Source organism: Oryctolagus cuniculus, chromosome 19, assembly GCF_051225735.1.
Source record: "Oryctolagus cuniculus isolate XC-2025 breed Fujian yellow rabbit chromosome 19, ASM5122573v1, whole genome shotgun sequence".
In the NCBI taxonomy this organism is placed as follows: Eukaryota; Metazoa; Chordata; class Mammalia; order Lagomorpha; family Leporidae; genus Oryctolagus; species Oryctolagus cuniculus.
Genome location: NC_142885.1, coordinates 43,528,469 through 43,542,376, shown reverse-complemented (window position 1 = coordinate 43,542,376; position 13,908 = coordinate 43,528,469). Strand labels below are relative to the sequence as shown.

The 13,908-nt window shown below is 54.1% G+C and overlaps 1 protein-coding gene across 9 annotated transcripts; it reads right to left on the bottom strand.

The window, feature by feature from the left end:
* Nucleotides 1–376: 376 nt before the first annotated feature.
* On the bottom strand, nucleotides 377–13,197 carry TMEM219 (transmembrane protein 219). Of its 9 annotated transcripts, none has more exons than XR_011384742.2 (8): nucleotides 13,146–13,197; nucleotides 12,640–12,684; nucleotides 12,035–12,233; nucleotides 11,764–11,953; nucleotides 3,151–3,536; nucleotides 1,683–1,852; nucleotides 745–851; nucleotides 377–477 (listed from the first exon to the last, which is right to left on the bottom strand). XR_011384742.2 is itself a non-coding variant. In XM_070064884.2 (7 exons), the coding sequence occupies exons 3-6, from the start codon at nucleotides 12,197–12,199 to the stop codon at nucleotides 1,715–1,717; spliced, it is 879 nt and encodes a 292-aa protein (XP_069920985.2). In that variant the 5' UTR covers nucleotides 12,200–12,233; nucleotides 12,640–12,684; nucleotides 13,146–13,197; the 3' UTR covers nucleotides 377–477; nucleotides 1,683–1,714. The 9 variants fall into 9 exon arrangements, 6 of the variants coding, with proteins under 6 accessions (XP_069920985.2, XP_008256158.3, XP_089177318.1 ...); XR_007920159.3 differs by having other exon boundaries at nucleotides 3,151–3,380; XR_011384743.2 differs by lacking the exon at nucleotides 12,640–12,684 and having other exon boundaries at nucleotides 3,151–3,380.
* Between the last annotated feature and the right edge of the window lie 711 nt (nucleotides 13,198–13,908).

Genomic DNA, 13,908 nt, shown 5'->3' with positions numbered 1-13,908 from the left:
ACCCGGAAGGCTCCTGGCTCCTGCTTCAATCTGGCCCAGGCCTGGCCTTGGCGGCCATTTGGAGAGTGAACCAGCAGATGGAAGATCTTTATGTCTCTGTGTCTCTCCCTCTCTGTCACCTCTGTCACTCCACCTTTCAAAAAAAAATCGATAAAAAAAAAAAAAAGAAAAAAAACAAGACATAAAGTGGCAGGGTTAGGATCAAAACCTGTTCTCGGTTTTCCAAAGCCAAATCACAGCCTTGTGGAGAGCTAAATAGACTATGATCTAATCTAATCTGTATCACAAATTAGCGTCAACAAGGAAAAGTCTGCCAATCCTGCCTACCGTATAATTGCCATGTCAGCCCAATCCCCACAAACACCTTAGGCAACAGTAGGCAAAAAGACCTTTTATTTACCCCCCCACACACTCCAGCTCCTCACTTTCTGTGACATCTTCCAACTCAGAAACAAGACCCAAGAAGTTGATTTACACCTAGAGAGAAAAAAATAAACAAACATGATAGGTCAGAGGGCCCGCGGAGGAAGCTCTGGGGTGGGGGCAGAAACTGAAGGGGCAGAGGGAGTGGCAACTATAGACAGCTGTCAACCAATCAAGTGGCATTAGGACCCTTCGATCTGCCAGGGGCCAGGCAAACTTCCGGCCGCAGTCCACGGCTGAGGGCTCCATCATTTCCTGTGCCAAGGATAGCTGAGGCAGCCAAGCCTACCCCCAAGCAAAATAAGCAAAGTTGATCTTGACCTTCCAGTTCCTCTGGCCCGAGCGGTTCCCTGGGCCTCAGCTGTTTCCACTTCTCCCACAGTAACTTCCTAGGGCACAGCAGCCAGTGGAAGCTGAGAGTTTCAGGGCTGGATGCAGAACAAACGGCCCCCAAATTATATGAGATCTGCCTGACAGGGTGAAGTCCTTTTGCGTAAATATTTTCCCCTTAAGGAGCTAACATGTTAAAGGGTTAGCCGGTATGTCCTGAGCCAACGGCTACCTTTGTGATACTGATTCCTCCCAAGACCCTGTGAGCAGAATCCACCTTCCTGAAACACAATGATTCTACATGTAAAATGGCACGCTGATTTCATAAAATATGAGCCATAAAACTAGGCTCAGACTCTCAGGACGAAAGCAAGGTGAATCTGATTCATATTTGGGATGAAGCAGCAAACCTGAACCTTCACAGCTGCCCACTGTTGCCAAAATGCGTGCGTGGGAACGACACAGCAAAGGGCCGGTGTCATACTCAGACTGTTCACTTGAAAGAAGTCTGTCCCAAGAGAATGTTTCATCTCTATGAAGTTCTAAAGTAAGTAAAACCAAACCAGACTGCTCAGGAGTGCACACTTGGTGATGCACTGGAGAGCAGGACAGTTAGTTACAGGGGAAGGGAAGGTATTATCAGGTAGAGCTCAGAGGAGACTTCTGGGTTGCTAGAAATATTCTACGTGTGCCCTGAGTGGGATCTACAAGTGAAATAATAAATAAAACCTTTATATTTTCCAAGTGTTAAATATTACATAATAAAAATAATAAGAAAAATGTTGAATCTCCAGGGAAAGCAGTCATTGAATGGGGTTTTCAGGGACCCAGAAGCAGCCACACTTGAGGCTGGATCCCCAGGTACAATTGCTACTCCCACACCATCCCATCCCATTCCCTGCTCCCACGGGAGAGGCAGAAACGCTCACCTGAGAACAAGGCAGGAAGTAGGCCAGCGCCCTCACAGCCGGGTTCTGGACCAGTGCGACTCCCGGCGTGGGTGGAAGCACACAGCAGTGACACAGCAGAGAAGGCCACAGAAGAGAAGCAGGAAGGAGCCCAAGATCAGCAGCCTGGAGCCACACAGAGCCAGCTCCTCCTAGGGATGGCCATGGGGAGGGAAAGAAGAATGATGGAGGGAGGGAAAAGAGGGGCACCTTCCCTTGAGGAGACATCCGACCCCAGCCCAGGGCTACAGCGAGAAGCCCCAACCTGGGAGAGCATACTCCCCTCCCCCCACCATCAAGGACAGAGTACAAGGGAAAAGGTTATTTCTGTATCATCGGCTGTTTGTCGGGATAGTTCACAAACTGCTTTCTGGCCCAGCCATCATCATGAGATAGCAAAGTTCACTGTCATCCACATTTTAAAGATGTGCAAGAAGTGCCAAGTCTAGAATCTAGGTCTTCCCTGAGTCCAAACTCCCAAATCCTCCAGATGTGAGGCCAGGGCGCAGCAGCTTCCCAAACCTCCTCCCTCCGCCCCACGCTGGGGTCACTTCTCTCTCCTCCTCACAGCCCTTGTTCATTGTCAAGTCACGGCTTCCCGGCCTGGCATTCACAGCCCCCGCACTCTCCTGCCCCTTCTCCCTGACCCCTCAGTGGCTGAACTTGCCTGCAGGCCTGTGCTCACGCTGGCCCTTGGCTGGAAGGCAGCTCCCCTCCTGAACCTCCCCTACCGCACCCCCTCGCCAGGCTTTCCTCATTCTTCCAGGATGTCCTGACAGTCCAGAAGGCCTGGGTCACAACCCTGGCTCAGCCACTTCCCCCAGCTGTGTGGCCGGAGGCAATCCACTCCCTCCCTCTCAGCCTGTTTCCTCATCTGGAAAATGGGATAATAGTACCTACCTCAAAAGGCTATTTTAAGATCAAACGAGATAATGAACCTGAAAGCACTTTGTACATTATAAACTACTACCGCCTTCTCTTTCTCAAATGCTCCTGCTCTGTGATGTGCCCTCCATAAATGTTCAAGTGAGGGTTAATGGCCCGACTCTGTCTAACACTCTGCTCACATCTCTATGACAGCAATTAGCCCATTCCGCCTCTTATTACAACCCTGGAAATCCTTGGAGGTAGAGATAAAGCTCCATTGCATTTCAGAACAATCGTAAACCCTAATTGCTCATTTACCACGTCTCTGTTGTGTGCCTGCCATGGTCCTGGGCACTTTCCAGATTCTAATTCAACTGGAATTAGAAGATGGTGCCATGTATCTGAATTACAGATGAGGAAGCCGAGGCACAGAGAGGTCCCTGTGCTTGCTCTGTCACACAGCCTTCAAGACGGGTCAGGAAGACTACACTTCTTCTGTTAGGTAAAACTGCCTCCCAGCACCTGCCAGCCCCGGCGCTCGGCACGGCTCTGTGAAACCTCAGGACTGTCCTGAAGCTCCTACCGAGGTGAGCAGCTTGGTGAGCACCAGGCCTTCGTGGCTCCAGATCCGGACACACTCCTCACCCATCCTAGGGCTCAGGGTGGCATTGCCTGCTCCGTCCTCGAGGCAGGAGATGGGTGGCTGGCTGGAGGGCAGGATCCCTGGAGCAGCATTAAAATACAGGCAGGCTCCCGGCGTCCTTTCCGGGGTCACCCTGGCTGTGACAAGGATGGGCTCCTCTGCAGAAGACCCTGTGAGAGGCATGGGCGAGGAGACGGGGAACATGAGCGGTGGAGCGGCCGTCTCAGACTTTGCCGCTGCGGAGGCTCCGTGGACCGCTAGGCGTTTGGCTTCGATTATGTTGTCGGGATGAGGGTCCCGAGCTGTAGTCCACATTCTCATCTCAGCTTAAGAGACAGGAATTGAAAGCAGAGACAGAGAGTGTAAGCATGAGAGCAGGACTTGTCTAAGCAGACTAAGGAGGTAGGACACGCTCGGACAGGAGTGCAGGAAGCCCCATGGGGAGAATCACATGCACCCTAGTTTGGTAGCCCCCTTTATTAGGTAGAGGGTGGTGCCCTAATTGAATATACAAACGAAGTGGGGGTTGGGCAGGGTTCAGTGTGCGCAATGATCTCTGGGAAGGTTTCATGGCGAATCCACATGGAGCTCAGCCTGCACGTGATCAGCATGGCATCGCCTTCCTGGTGGAGAAGGTTTCAGTGCATCATGGGAAAAGCAGGTGTGCTTAACTGGCATGGAAGCGGGTGGAGTTTTTCAGATGGTGCAAGGCTAAGGCACCAAGGCCGCTGGAAACCTCTCAGCAGCTTCGTCCCGCACTGAGTCTCTGCCGAGCCCAGGCCAATCCTATTCAAATACAGTCCCCATGTGCCAGCGTTTGTACTGCGGAGAAATGGAAACAATGGTGCATGGACAGACGCGCAGATGAAACGAGCTTACAATCACGGACGACAAATCAGCCAGCACTGGCAAGGCTGCCGACCTCGGATTGTATAAACCGGTTCATCCTTTTCAAGAAAGCAATTTTCCACCAAGTACCAAAATCTGTTAAAAGGCTGTCCCCTATGTTAAATTAGTGCGGGAAGGGCAGTCGCATCAGTAAGTGGCCTTGGGACAATTTCTGTGTGGGAAAAAACATATACAGTTAAGCTATTCTCTCGCTCTGTAAAATATATATTAAAGAACTATACAGCCGGCGCCGCGGCTCACTAGGCTAATCCTCCGCCTAGCGGCGCCGGCACACCGGGTTCTAGTCCCGGTCGGGGCGCCGGATTCTGTCCCGGTTGCCCCTCTTCCAGGCCAGCCCTCTGCTGTGGCCCGGGAATGCAGTGGAGGATGGCCCAGGTGCTTGGGCCCTGCACCCCATGGGAGACCAGGAGAAGCACCTGGCTCCTGGCTCCTGCCATCGGATCAGCGCGGTGTGCCCGCCGCAGCGCGCCGGCCACGGTGGCCATTGGAGGGTGAACCAACGGCAAAAGGAAGACCTTTCTCTCTGTCTCTCTCTCTCACTGTCCACTCTGCCTGTCAAAAAAAAAAAAAAAAAAAAAAAAAAAAAAGATGGTGGCGTTTAGCCAGCGCCGTGGCTCAATAGGCTATCCTCCACCATGCGGCGCCGGCACACCGGATTCTAGTCCCGGTTGGGGCGCCGGATTCTGTCCCGGTTGCCCCTCTTCCAGGCCAGCTCTCTGCTATGGCCAGGGAGTGCAGTGGAGGATGGCCCAGGTGCTTGGGCCCTGCACCCCATGGGAGACCAGGAAAAGCACCTGGATCCTGGCTCCTGCCATCGGATCAGCGCGGTGCGCCGGCTGCAGCGGCGGCCATTGGAGGGTGATCCAACGGCAAAAGGAAGACCTTTCTCTCTCTGTCTCTCTCTCTCACTGTCCACTCTGCCTGTCAAAAAAAAAAAAAAAAGAACTATACAAAGGAGGCCGGCGCCGGGCTCACTAGGCTAATCCCCCACCTTGCGGCGCCGGCACACTGGATTCTAGTCCCGGTCGGGGCGCCGGATCCTGTCCCGGTTGCCCCTCTTCCAGGCCAGCTCTCTGCTGTGGCCCAGGAGTGCAGTGGAGGATGGCCCAAGTGCTTGGGCCCTGCACCCCATGGGAGACCAGGATAAGTACCTGGCTCCTGCCATCGGATCAGCGCGGTGCGCCGGCTGAACCAACGGCAAAAGAAGACCTTTCTCTCTGTCTCTCTCTTTCACTGTCCACTCTGCCTGTAAAAAAAAAAAAAAAAAAAAAAAAAAAAAAGGCAGAGCAATGGGATCTGGGGGAGAGAGAAAGAGAGAGACAGAGACAGAGAGAGAGAGCTATCTTCCATCTATAAATGCCTGCAACAGCCAGGGCTGGGCCAGGTCAAAGCCAGCAGCCAGGACCTGCATCTGGGTCTCCGCATGCGTAGCACGGATCCAAGCACTCAAGCCATCACCTGTTGCCTTACAGGGTGCTAAGTCTTAAGTCCCAGTTCCCTTTCTGATCCAGCTCCCTGCTAATGTGCACCCTGGGAAGCAGCAGACGACGGCTCTACTGTCTACGGGTCCCTGTCATGCACTGCGGGAGACCTGAACTGAATTCCTGGTTCCTGGCTTTGCCATGGTCCAGCCATGGCTACTGTGAGCATCTGGAGCTCTATCTCTGTCTGCCTTTCAAATACATAAATAAATCAAAAAATTAAAACTGTATCATAGACCTAGATGTAAAAACTAAAACCACACAATTCTGGGAAGAAAATATAGGAGTATGGGGCTGGCATTGTGACACACTGTGTTGAGCCATTGCTTGCAGTGCTGGCATCCCATAGGAATGCCGGTTCAATTCCCAGCTGCTCCACTTCCAGTCCAGCTCCCTGGGAATGTGCCTGAGAAAGGAAAAAATGGCCCAAGGGGAGACCTGAAGGGAGTTCCCAGTTTCAGGCTTCGGCCTGGTCCACTGGGCCACTGTGGCCACCCGGGGAGTGACCCAGCAGATGGAAGACCTCTCTCTCTCTCTCTATCCCTCTCTCTTTGCCTCTGCCTCTCTTTAACTCTGCCTTTCAAGTAAATAAATAAAAAAACCTTTTTTTTAAAGATTTATTTATTTATTTGAAAGGCAGAGTTACACAGAGAGAGGAGAGGCAGAGAGAGAGAGAGAGAGAGAGAGAGGTCTTTCATTCATTGGTTCACTCCCCATTTTTGGCTGCAATGGCCAGAGTTGTGCTGATCTGAAGCCAGGAGCTTCTTCTGGGTCCCCCACATGGGTGCAGGGGTCCAAGGACTTGGGCCATCTTCTACTTCTTTCCCAGGCCATAGCAGAGAGCTGAATCAGAAGTGGAACAGCCGGGACTCGAACCAGTGCCCCTATGGGATGCTGGCACTGCAGCCGGCAGCTTTACCCACTACACCACAGCACTGGCCCCAACAAATAGATATTTTAAAAATAAATATATATATATATATAGGAGTCAATCTTGGAGCGCTTGAGTTAGGCTGGATATTCTTAGATATGACAATAAAAGCACAAGCTACAAAATGAAAAATAGATAAATTGTATTTTATGAAAACTGAAAACATCTGTATTTAACAGAATAACATGGGGGCTGGCACTGTGGTGTAGCAGGCAAAGCTACTTCCTGCAGTGCCAGCATCCCACAGGGGCACTGGTTCGAGTCCCGGCTGCTCTACTTCCAATCCCGCTCTCTGCTATGGCCTGGGAAAGCAGTAGAGGATGGCCCAAGTGCTTGGGCCCCTGCCCCCGCGTGGAAAGACCCGGAGGAAGTTCCCAGCTCCTGAATTCAGATCAGCGCAGCTTCAGCCATTGGGGAATGAACCAGTGGATGAAAGATCTCTCTCTCTCTCTTTCTCGCTCTCTTTGCCTCTCCTTCTCTCTATGTAACTCTGACTTTCAAATAAATAAATAAATCTTTAAAAAAATAGAATAACATGAACCAAGTAAATAGACAACTTACAAAACATAAGAAAAGATCTGCAAACCGTAAATCAGATAAGGGACTTGTACTGACAAGTTATAAAGAACCCTTACAGGGTCCGGTGCTGTGGTGTAATGGGTAAGGCCGCTGCCTGCAGCACCAGCATCCATATGGGTGCCGGTTCACATCCTGGCTGCTCCACTTCCAATCCAGCTCTCTGCTACGGCCTGGGAAAGCAGAAGAAGATGGCCCAATTGCATGGGCCCCTGCACCCACGTGGGAGACCTGCAAGAAGCTTCTGGCTCCTGGTTTTGTATCAGCTCAGCTCCGGCTGTTGCAGCCACTTGGGGAGTGAACCATCAGATGAAAGGCCTGTCTCTCCCTCTCTCTTCCTTTCCCTAACTCTTCCTTTCAAAATAAGTAAGTTTAAAAATAAGAATCTTTACATTGGCCGGCGCCGCAGCTCAATAGGTTAATCCTCCACCTGCGGTGCCGGCACACCAGGTTCTAGTCCTGGTCGGGGCGCCGGATTCTGTCCTGGTTGCCCCTCTTCCAGGCCAGCTCTCTGCTGTGGCCAGGGAGTGCAGTGGAGGATGGCCCAAGTCCTTGGGCCCTGCACCCCATGGGAGACCAGGAGAAGCACCTGGCTCCTGGCTTCAGATCAGTGCGGTGCGCCGGCCGCAGTGCGCCAGCCATGGCGGCCATTGGAGGGTGAACCAACGGCAAAGGAAGACCTTTCTCTCTGTCTCTCTCTCTCTCACTATCCACTCTGCCAGTTAAAAAAAAAAGAAAGAAAGAAAGAAAAACGGTCGTGGGGAATATGCAAATCACTGCCACAGAGGGACACGTGACCAGGACACCGATGATCAGAAAGACACAGTAACAAGCACTGGTGAGACCGTGGAGAAAGTGGAGCTTGTGCGCTGGTGGGCATAGGAAGTGGCACAGCCTGGCAGAAGGGAGTCTGGCAGTTCCTCAAAAGACTAAACATAGACTCAGTGTACATTCCGCTCGTGAGTACGTTCTCAGAAGTGCGAACATATGTTCACGCAAAAACGTACACAACTATGCACAGCAGCATCATTTACAATAGTAAAAAAGGGGAAACAGCCCAAACAGGAATCAAATGATGAGTAAACAAGAAGTAGACTATTCATGCAATGGACAGTATTCAGCAATAAAAAGAAATGAAGAACGGATACACGATGAACCTTTAAAACATGACTCCAGGGCTGGTGTGTCGGGGCGCAGTGCGTTAATCTGCTGCTTGTGTCAATGGCTTCCCATACCAGAGCACCAGTTCTAATCTCAGCTGCTCCCTTTCCAACCCAGCTTCCTGCTAATGCACCTGGGAAAGCAGCAGGTGGCCCATGTGCGTAGGTCCCTGCCTCCAGGTGGGAGACCTGGATGGAGTTCCCGTCTCTGGCCTAGCCTGACCCAGCCTTGGCTGTTGCAGTTATTTGGGAAGTGAGCCAGCAGATGAAGGATCTTTCTCTGTTTCCTCTCCTCCTCTCTGTCAATCTGCCCTTCAAATAAATAAATCTTAAAAAAAAAAATTCAGGGGCCGGCACCGTGGCTCGCTTGGTTAATCCTCTGCCTGTGGCCCCAGCATCCCATATGGGCACCGGGTTCTAGTCCCGGTTGCTCCTCTTCCAGTCCAGCTCTCTGCTGTGGCCCGGGAGGGCAGTGGAGGATGGCCCAAGTGCTTGGGCCCTGCACCCGCATGGGAGACCAGGAGGAAGCACCTGGCTCCTGGCTTCGGATCGGCGCAGCGCCAGCTGTGGTGGCCATTCGGGGAGTGAACCAATGGAAGGAAGACCTTTCTCTCTGTCTCTCTATCTCACTGTCTATAACTCTACCTGTCAAATAAAAAAAAAAATTTTCAAAGAAAGAATACAATTCCAAGAGAAAGAAGCCAATCACAAAAGACCACGTATCATGTTAACTGTCTAGAGTAGGTACACAGGCAGAGAGCAGGCTGGTGGCTGCCCACATCTGTGAGACTGGGATGGGGGAGGGAGTAACTGCCCATAGGTGCACATTATTCTGGGCGTGATGGAAATGTTCTAAAATTGACCGTGGTGACAGTCGCACACTTTGTGCGTACACTGAAAGCCATTCCTTTGTATCCTGATGACTTGTATGAAATATGAATCCTACATCCATAAAGCTCTCACACAGGGGCAATCGGTGGAGAAATGGAATTAAAAGACCAATTTATTTTTGTTCAAAAAAGTTTGAAATTCATGCATAATCTTTTCATGACATACATTTCCATGTAACTATGTATTTTTGTTTTCCAATCAGTGATAACTGTATCTCAGAGAAACCTCAAGGACTGTAATATTGTCCCTGCAAAAGCTCGTTATATATTTATTTATTTTTTTATTTTTTGACAGGCAGAGTGGACAGTGAGAGAGAGAGACAGAGAGAAAGGTCTCCCTTTGCCGTTGGTTCACCCTCCAATGGCCGCCGCAGCCGGCGCGCTGCAGCCAGCGCACCTCACTGATCCGATGGCAGGAGCCAGGTACTTATCCTGGTCTCCCATGGGGTGCAGGGCCCAAGCACTTGGGCCATCCTCCACTGCACTCACGGGCCACAGCAGAGAGCTGGCCTGGAAGAGGGGCAACCGGGACAGAATCTGGTGCCCCGACTGGGACTAGAACCCAGTGTGCCGGCGCCGCAAGGTGGAGGATTAGCCTAGTGAGCCGCGGTGCCGGCCTCGTTATATATTTATTAAATGTTCATTTTTTGTCATCTACCTGAAAGGTAGAACTGTGTGTGTGGGGGGGAGATCCATCTTCCATCTGCTGGTTCACTCCCCCAAATGCCTGCAACAGCCAGTGGTGGGCTAGGCTCAAGCCAGGAGCCAGGAACTCCACCTGTGTCTACCATGTGAGAGGCAGGACCCAAGTCCTTGGGTTGTCATCTGCAGTCTTCCAGTCACCCTAGCAGGAAGCTGGATCAGAGGCACCGAGGACTTGACTCAACACTCAATATGGGACGTGGGTGTCTCAAGCAGTGGCTTAACCCACAATACCAGAAGGCCGCATGCCTGCCCTTTAGTATTTTATTTTTAAGATGTATCATTTGAAAAGGCAGAGCGACAGAGAGAGAAAGAGATCTCTTCCATCCCCTAGTTCACTCCCCAGATGGTCACAACAGCAGGGTCTGCGCCAGGCCAAAGCCAGGAGCCAGGAACTCCATCCTGACCTCCCACAAGCATGGCAGCAATCTGAGTACCTGGGCCATCCCCCACTGCCTTCCCAGGTGCATCAGCAGGGAGCTGGATAGGAAGCAGAGCAGCCAGGACTCAATATGTGGTGGCTCAACACCGGCTCCCATGTATTTCTTAAAAAAGAATAGGAAAAATGGCCTCAAGTCTGTATCTCCCAGACACATTCCTCATTCTCTGTTCACACACATGTACACCTGGAAGTATACACTCACACATACTGACTCACAGAAATTTGAAATGACAGTGTGGGAAAGGACCTCAGAAATCAGCAAATTTCCACCTTTCTCTCCTTCCTCTCCATCTCCCCATTTCTTAAAAGATTAACTTATTTATTTGGAGGTCAGAGTTACACAAAGAAAGGGAGCAACAGAGACAGAGAGGGAGAGAGAACTTCCATGTGCTGGTTCACTCCCCAAATGCCCTCCACCGCCAGGGGTGGGATGAGCCAAAGCCAGGAGCCAGGAGTTTCATCCGGGTCTCCCACGTGGGTGGCAGGGACCCAGGCACTTGGGCCATCTTCCACTGCTTTCCCAGGCGCATTAGCAGGGAGCTGGATTGGAAGTGGAGTGGTGGGGACATCGGGAGGACACGCACAAACCAGCACCCGTATGGGATGCCGGCGTCACAGGTGGCAGCTTTACCAGCGACACCCCAACATTGGCCACTCTCTCTCACCCAAAGCCAAGCACTCAGAAATCAATGGCGTTCAGTGACACACAATCTCTTGTCATTTTCTCAGAAGCTGAACTTTTTGGAAATGGATGGTGGCCTTGCAGCACACAGAGCTAGGCTAAGCACACAGTAAGCAATTTAAGGTACTCATTTAACAGAACAGAAGGCAAGAGAAGGCACTTCTAAGAGGAGACAGCAAGAACACTGGGTCAGGCCAGCGCCGCGGCTCACTAGGCTAATCCTCCGCCTAGCGGCGCCGGCACACCGGGTTCTAGTCCCGGTCGGGGCGCCGGATTCTGTCCCGGTTGCCCCTCTTCCAGGCCAGCCCTCTGCTGTGGCCAGGGAGTGCAGTGGAGGATGGCCCAGGTGCTTGGGCCCTGCACCCCATGGGAGACCAGGAAAAGCACCTGGCTCCTGGCTCCTGCCATCGGATCAGCGCGGTGCGCCGGCCGCAGCGCGCCGGCCGCGGCGGCCATTGGAGGGTGAACCAACGGCAAAGGAAGACCTTTCTCTCTGTCTCTCTCTCTCTCACTGTCCACTCTGCCTGTCAAAAAAAAAAAAAAAAAAAAAAAAAAAAGAACACTGGGTCAAACCTAGCCCGTGTCATCGCACCGAGAGGACAGAATCAAAGAATCTTCGAGCCGGAAGGCAGACAGAAGGCATTCCGAGGAACCCTTCACTTGGGCAGCTCGTTCCCTGGAAAGTACCCGGTCTTCATCACAACAGAAGTGACGAGAGCGAGCCCGAGATCACCACGCTGGTGAGGGGCTGAAGGGCCCCACAGTCCCCCCTGGTCTCACCTTTCAATCCCAGCTGCCGACCTGGGATGCTGGCTTGGAAGGTCTGGGTCTTGTTCCTGTCTGCACCATCCCCGAAGTTCAGCGTGGTCACTAAGCCTACCACGTGAGCCCCCTGCCGTGTTGCCGTGACCGTCCCATCCACAGGGCACAGGGTCAGCTGGCCGAAAGACCTCAAGAAGGAGACCCAGTCCTGTGTGCAAAAGGAGGTTGGGAGACGAGATGAGCGGCGAGAACAGGCCCGCGGCCCCGGGACCAGTAGGGCGGCACTCACCTCTGGGATGTCAGGGCTGCGCAGGCCACTCCTGTGGGTGAGGAGGAAGCCACCGAGGCCCAGGCCGGAGAGGCCCAGGAGCAGCAGGATCAGAGTGGCACAGACCAGAGGCGGGTGGTGGACGAGACAGAGATGCAGGTTGTGCCCTGCTTGGCAGCTGCCCATGGGGAGCAAAGGCGTCTGGGCCTCCAGGGAGAGTCTGCGGGAAGACAGGGAGCGAGAACTGGACAGAAGCCTGCAGGGCACAAGGCATTTACCCACTTTGTGCAAGGGGAAGCCAAAGCCCGAGGCGACCAGGGCCAAGGCCAAGGCCGCACAGGCAGCCAGGGGCAGAGCCCGGACAAGAGACCAAGGCTCTTGACCCCCAAAGTTCATCTCCCTGCACTGCTTAGGATGTTCACTGCATTGCATTTCTGAGGCAACCCAGGTGCAGGCAGAGCTCTCTGTGCTGGAAAAAGGAAGCGGAGAGGGAGAGAATTCTCAGAAGGGAAACAGGAAGCACTCTTCTGGGTTGAGGGCTGGCCTGGAGCAGGGGGTGGTGTGACCAGAACTGCCCTTTGGAGCCCCACCATTTAGCTCTGAACCCCGCCCGCTCTGCTACTCACTAGCCACGGGGGAGGCAGTCAGTTAACCTCTGTGGGCTCAGGCATCTGTGAACACCAAGGAATGAGGATTAAATGTGGCAGAGGCGGCGCTCCCCTTGGCGCTCGGCCGTGCAGAAACCCCACAATGTCCATTTCCCTTCTCTTTTCTCTGTGTCCTATTGCTCCCCCAAACCAGATGAGGCAGGAAAACAAAACAACAAAAACAAACATGGGGGGAGGGGGCTGAGGCTCGGAGGCCTTGGCACAGGAGTCGTAGGGCCAAGGCCTGGATGGAAAGGTACGCCTGGACGGCGGGGAGGCAGACACTTGGGGGCGGGCGGGGAAGTGCCACGGGAACGCGGCTGCCACACACGCTCAGCCCCGGGACTTCGAGAAGGGGACACGGCCGGGCCGGAGAGGGCGGAGCCTGAGGGGCAGCGGCTGGAGGCGCGCCTAGGCCTCTCCTTCCCCCCCAGCCCCCGCCGAGGGTCCGCAACGCCCGCATCCCTTCCCGAGCTCGCTCTCACCGCTCGGAGCCGGGCGGAGGCCGGCGCCCCCCGCGACGTCACGAATGGAGCCGCGAAGGGGCGGGGTCCGTGCTCCGCGCGTCCCTCTGCCCCGCCCCCACCGCCCCCCGCTGGGGCGGGGTTCGCATGCGCAGTGGCCAGGGCGAGTCCGGGTGGGCGCGTACCATGCGGAAACCCCGCGAGGGGGGTGCGCAGGGAGGCCGCAGCTGTGCGGGAGGCGAGACGACCCGAGAGAGGCCAGAGAGCTCGCGCGGGAGATGCGGCGGACCCCCCCCAGTCCACTCCTGGAGAGAACGGAGACAAGGTCAAGGAGAACCTCGCCGCAGGCATTTTTTTCCTGTCTTTCGCCTCCCACCGCGCCGGTGGCACAGCCCGGCCGCGCCCGGAGGAGGACGCGGGTTCCGCCCGGCGGGGCAGGGTCCTGGAGGCGGGTCCCCCGTTTAGGGCTGTCCTTCCGGGCTGGGCTGGGTGTTGGGGTTCCGCTCTCCTGGACGCCTCGGTGGTGCCTGCGCCTTGCGCCGGGCCCCCAGCTCTTAGGGACTCCTTAACGCGTGCGAGCCTCAAGCTGCCAGGCTGTCGTGCGTGGTTCAGGGGTGGGCAGTGGGCACAGCTTCCCCGCCGTAGCCTGCGTTCGGACTCTGGGGTGGGGCCACCGCTCTGACCCGGGGTGGGCGTGGGGGTCGAGTTGGCGGCGCCGGACAGATGCTGCTGGAAGCGGGAGTCCGAGTGTGGCACGCGACCGTGGCTTCTACCGTAACGCAGA

Bases quoted from the DNA above. Each gene is read 5' to 3' on its own strand.
- TMEM219 (XM_070064884.2), bottom strand. From the start codon at position 12,199: ATGGGCAGCTGCCAAGCAGGGCACAACCTGCATCTCTGTCTCGTCCAC. The intron at 11,954-12,034 runs GTGAGTGCCGCC...TTTTGCACACAG, and splicing joins GCAGCCCTGACATCCCAGAG to GACTGGGTCTCCTTCTTGAG. The intron at 3,537-11,763 runs GTGAGACCAGGG...CTGTCTCTTAAG, and splicing joins TCGGCAGCTGGGATTGAAAG to CTGAGATGAGAATGTGGACT.